This window comes from Poromitra crassiceps, assembly GCF_964638095.1.
Source record: "Poromitra crassiceps genome assembly, chromosome: 13".
NCBI classification, from domain to species: Eukaryota; Metazoa; Chordata; class Actinopteri; order Beryciformes; family Melamphaidae; genus Poromitra; species Poromitra crassiceps.
The window spans coordinates 40,708,291-40,713,290 of NC_139644.1; the positions used below are offsets into that span (position 1 = coordinate 40,708,291).

The window sequence follows — 5,000 nt, forward strand, 5'->3', positions numbered from 1 at the left end:
CATCTACCTGCACATCATGTTCTTTCTTTCTCCCCATCCTTTCCTCTCTGAGCTCTGTGAGTGTGACACACACACACACACACACACACACACACACACACACACACACACACACACACTCACACACGGGTTGTCACGATAGTAGAATTTCTAACTTCGATACCCAGGAAAATATCGATACTCCATTACCATTGTAATACCATTGTGATACCATTGTCGATCCAACGGGGAGGACATGACAACCAACACATCAAGAGGCATACAAATAAACAAAGAGCGATGCATGAACAGACCCACGCTTCTCCATCACCTAGATAAACTACAAATAAACAAAGAGCGATGCATGAACAGACCCACGCTTCTCCATCACCTAGATAAACTAGATCAATGATCAAACTCATTAAAAACTTTGCGGTTACACAGCAGATTGCCTCTGCTCTAGTCATCAGCCTATGAGAACACTTTGAGCTTGTTGCAGCCACAGATACCCACCAATGAGAGGGAGGGATACATCAGTAGTATGCTTGAATTTTTCTTTAAGAGAAAGCACTGGTGGTATCGATAGTGTTGCAAACGAGTATAAAAAAAATATCGATACTTTTCACACACACACACACACACACACACACACACACACACACACACACACACACACACACAGCAGGAACTCACCTTGCCGAAGCTGCCCTTGCCCAGCACCATGAGGAAGTTGAAGTCGGAGAGCTTGATACGGTCTCGGTTGCCGTTGGAGTCGAAGCGGGCTGCAGCTTTGGCTGAATCTTCTGCGTGCTTGCTGGGACCGATCTTAGCCCTCTGGGGAGGAAATGAGCGGGACACATCAAGAGTAGATACAAACTCCGACCTCATGTGTTGAGAAGGTACAAACAACACAAAATGTAAATGAATCAATCTTATTTTAAAGAGAAGCTAAAGCCCAAACTCAAATCTGTGGTGAAGCCTGACATTTAATGGTGAAAAGTAGGGGACTGAACTGAACTGTCCATCTGCTAGTGGCTGGTCTTTGGTGCCATGTGATGTCACCACCTGTTGTACTCTATAGATCAGTAATTGATTGGATTTATATAGCGCCTTTCTAGACACTCAAAGCGCTTCACATATCAGAGGAGGGAGGGGGAGGGAACTCAACTCATCCCCCACCGATGTGTAGCACCCACCTGGGTGATGCACAGCAACCAGTTTGCGCCGGAATGCTCACCACACATCAGCCTATCACAGTGGAGAGTTGAATGTGCCAATTAAGTAATGAGGGATGATTAGGTGGCCATGATTGAAGGAAGGCCTGTTTTGGGAATTGAGGGAGGGCACCGGGGTTACACCCCCCAGGGCACCGGGGTTACACCCCCCAGGGCACCGGGGTTACACACCCCAGGGCACCGGGGTTACACCCCCCAGGGCACCGGGGTGTCAGGACCTCGGTTTAACGTCTCATCCGAAGGACGGTGCTCACTCACAGGACAGAGTTCCTGTCTCTGCCCTGGGGCATTTGGGAGATTATTAATCAGATCAGATTATTCATCAGACCATTTGGACCAGAGGGGAAGAGCACCTCCTACTGGTCCTCCAACACCACTTCCAGCACCAGTCTCCCATCCAAGGAGTATCCTAGGCCAGACCTGCTTAGCTTCCCAAGGAAAGCCAGTAATGTAATGCAGGAGCCACTGGTGCCGACGAGTGGTTCTCAACCTGTAGTACAGGTACCCACTGGTGTTACGTGGGGCTCCCTCTCTCTCATACTTTCATATGGTGCTCATTTCTGAGGTGGTACATGGTGGCAAAAGGTTGAGAACCACTGCTGTAGATTCTATAGAGTACAACAAGTAAAAATAGCATTAAAGTCGAGCTGAACCCAAAAATTACTTTTAATTTTAGATCACACCCCTGGGTATTCAGTGCACCTATTTAATAATGTGTGCAAAGTCTAATCTACAGTATGCTGACATCACAAAGAAGTATCAAATTTCAACTCAAGATGGCTGCCTAGTACCTGTAACCTGGGCAGAATTTTCTAAGCCCATAAATGTTAATATACTTGGCCAATAAGTATGTAACACACAAAATAAAACTAACGGTAATGTCTTCATTTGATGTAGAATGCAAAGGACATGTAACTGGTCCGTTAAACTCGCATTCCAGGAATATTGTATTACCGCGGCTCTTTACGGCTAGTCGACGCTCCAAGCCAACAGGCAGCTCTCTTGCCTCGGCGTGTCCGCACGGAAGCAGTCGGCTGCCCGGTTCTATGCGGACCCCACTCGCGTAGGGGCAGAACACATACAAGTGCCAGGATTGGCCAACGTGAACTCCAGTCGGCAAAACGGTCCAATCAAATCATCCACACTCTTATGTCCCGCCTCACGACCCTGTTCTAGTCAAAGCAACGTTTATTTTCACTCGGATACGTCTTCACAGACGCTAAGATGTCCATTCAGCTCATCGTAATGAGGGGCCTGGCACTGTAATGAGGGGCCTGGCACTGTAATGAGGGGCCTGGCACTGTAATGAGGGGCCTGGCACTGGAACACCTACATGGAATGGAACAATCATTCATGGTATTACCTGCTTTACTTCCTGCTTTACCACCTCAAAACGGTTGCTGTGAAAAGAGCTTATAGAAGATGTCCTCATCTGGCCCCAAAAACGAGCCAATAGCACATGGCCAGTTCCATATTCCACTTTTCACCATTAGTTGTCAGGCTTCACAAATGTGCTTAGTTTAAGTACTTACTTGAAGCTTTGTTTATCCGGGGAAGGTTAAACACACACACTTGCCCTTTTCCAGTGCCAGGTTCCTACACAAGTTCCTACTGGTTATACATCCAGTCATTCATACAATGCTGTCCAGTACAACCAGTCTTGAGTCTGAGAATTTTGGATTAAGAGCCTTGCCCAAGGGCATCTTGACTGTAGTTGTTCCGGGAGAGCAGAGCTACTTAATTCACTTTCCCCACCCACATATCCTCGGCTGGTCCAGGGATTCAAACTGGCAACCGTCCAGTCAAATTTAAGGTGCTATGTGACATCAATAAATCACTGCTACTTTCATTTGGAGACATTAGGATAATTGCAGTACACAAACAAGACCACAGCCAAGACGATTGGCAGCCTCTCATAGCCTCTGCACTGCATTTTGTATTGTTTGCCTTGGAGGGAAATCTGCTGGATCACTTTACAGCAGGTTTCCATCCACCTGTTTTTATGCAAAATTTTAAATTGCGCATTAAAATCCTGAGTGGAAACACCAGAAAATGATATTCCAAATTCCAAATATCGCAAAAAAGTTTTCACGCTTGAGGGAGGCGGAAAAGTAGGGTGTATCGATAAAAAGAAATGCAATAAATGCAATGGAAACAGCTTTGGCGAATCTGTAACCAAACTCCATTCAAATACATACAGTTTTAACAGAGGAAGACAGCGGGATTTCAGGCGACTCCCATCCAGAATTGACATTTTATTCACTTACAGTAACATCTCTGTGGATTATATATATATGCCGAATTGAACAGTGGTGTCTGGTAATACATTTTACATACCTCTGTATAATCAAGAACTATTACCGTAAATTCCGGACTATAAGCCGCACCTTTTTTCCCGTTTTTTGGCCTTTTTTGGCCCCTGCGGCTTATATAACGGTGCGGCTTATCTATGGATTTTTTCCAAAAAAAAAAAAAAAAAAAAAAAATCTCTCTTTTTTAGCACTCTTTCTAACTATAAATCCACTTCTGTTTTAATTTCCTCTCTTGCCCTCTTTTCACCACACTGTATGACACTGTATGACACTGTGTGCACTGTAAATAACAACACAGGTGGTGTTGTGTTATGTTGTTTGTTTTGTTGAAATGTTAATAAATGGGAGCTTCCTCAAACAGCCATCTCTTTCCCGACAATCCCCTCTGTGCATGAACCCTTACATATGGTAATTAAACATTAAAACACAATAAAAAAAAAAAAAAAAAAAAAAAAAAAAACATTAAAACACCCGCAGCTTATAGTCCGGTGCGGCTTATATAAGAAAAAAATAGTCAACTTTGCAGGTGCGGCTTATACACCGGTGCGGCTTATAGTCCGGAATTTACGGTAAATGAATATGTGATGTTTTTCATAGCGAGACAACACGTGTAACGTTAGCAGAGTGACAGCAGCAGTTTGCTCTCCGTCACCAAGCTTCCCATCATGATTTCCTCCGCTTCAGTCTGAATATCAGGCCAGGATGTTTTCTCTTTACCTCACATTTATTCAGAGAACGGGGTTAATTTCCCTCGTTTGAGGGTTTGACTGGTGTCTGGCCATGTTTTAATCACGTCAATTAATTGAACCTCCTCTTCACCATTCCTGATATTACGCATAACGGTAGTGGGTGGAAACGACGTGTAGTATCGCATTTTCTTTTGCCGACTTTCTGAAAATTTGATTCAAAGTTGCGATACCTTTGGATGGAAACCCAGCTATTGAGAGAAAGAGTTGCGTCATCTCCATTCACTTCATCAGGGCAAATCTTTTACAGCAATGGCGGATCATGGAGACCCGCAATAGTTCCAAACAACCGGTGTTGGTACCTGATCTACTCACCCTACAACATCGGCTGGCGGGTCTGATTGATTGATTGATTGAATTCATTCAATGTTTCGATGACAATCAATCTCCTTACTCAGCTTTAACATGACGGTGGTTTTCAATTGTTTTGAGAGAGAAAAAATCCGCTCCTCAGGAAGCCCTTGTAGCTGTCTGCAGCGTCGGCTCCGCTAGGCCGCAGGCGGGGGTTTAGTGAAGCTGCGGTCTTGCCAGGTGAGAGGCCGCCGGGGTAGAGGCTTCACTTCTCCCTGTAGCGCCCCCCCCCCGTCCCTCGCGCAGCGCATGCATGTGAGTTTGACTAACAACAAAGTGATATCCATTCTCCTGGCCGATTGTCACATTTGCCCATGTACACTGTAGGTCATTTAGAGGCACCAGTATTTCATAAACAGTTTAAAAGTTCTGTGTAT

At 45.0% G+C, this 5,000-nt stretch overlaps 1 protein-coding gene across 1 annotated transcript in view; it reads right to left on the minus strand.

Moving 5' to 3' along the window:
• Window positions 1-5,000, minus strand: part of LOC310788694 (protein kinase C beta type-like) — a gene marked incomplete at its 5' end in the record, with an annotated part of 166,743 nt that overhangs the window by 62,682 nt on the left and 99,061 nt on the right. Inside the window, one exon of the mRNA XM_083650236.1 lies at window positions 673-813. Within this exon, the coding sequence (XP_083506362.1) occupies window positions 673-813 (141 nt within the window). The remainder of the gene's footprint in view (window positions 1-672; window positions 814-5,000) is intronic.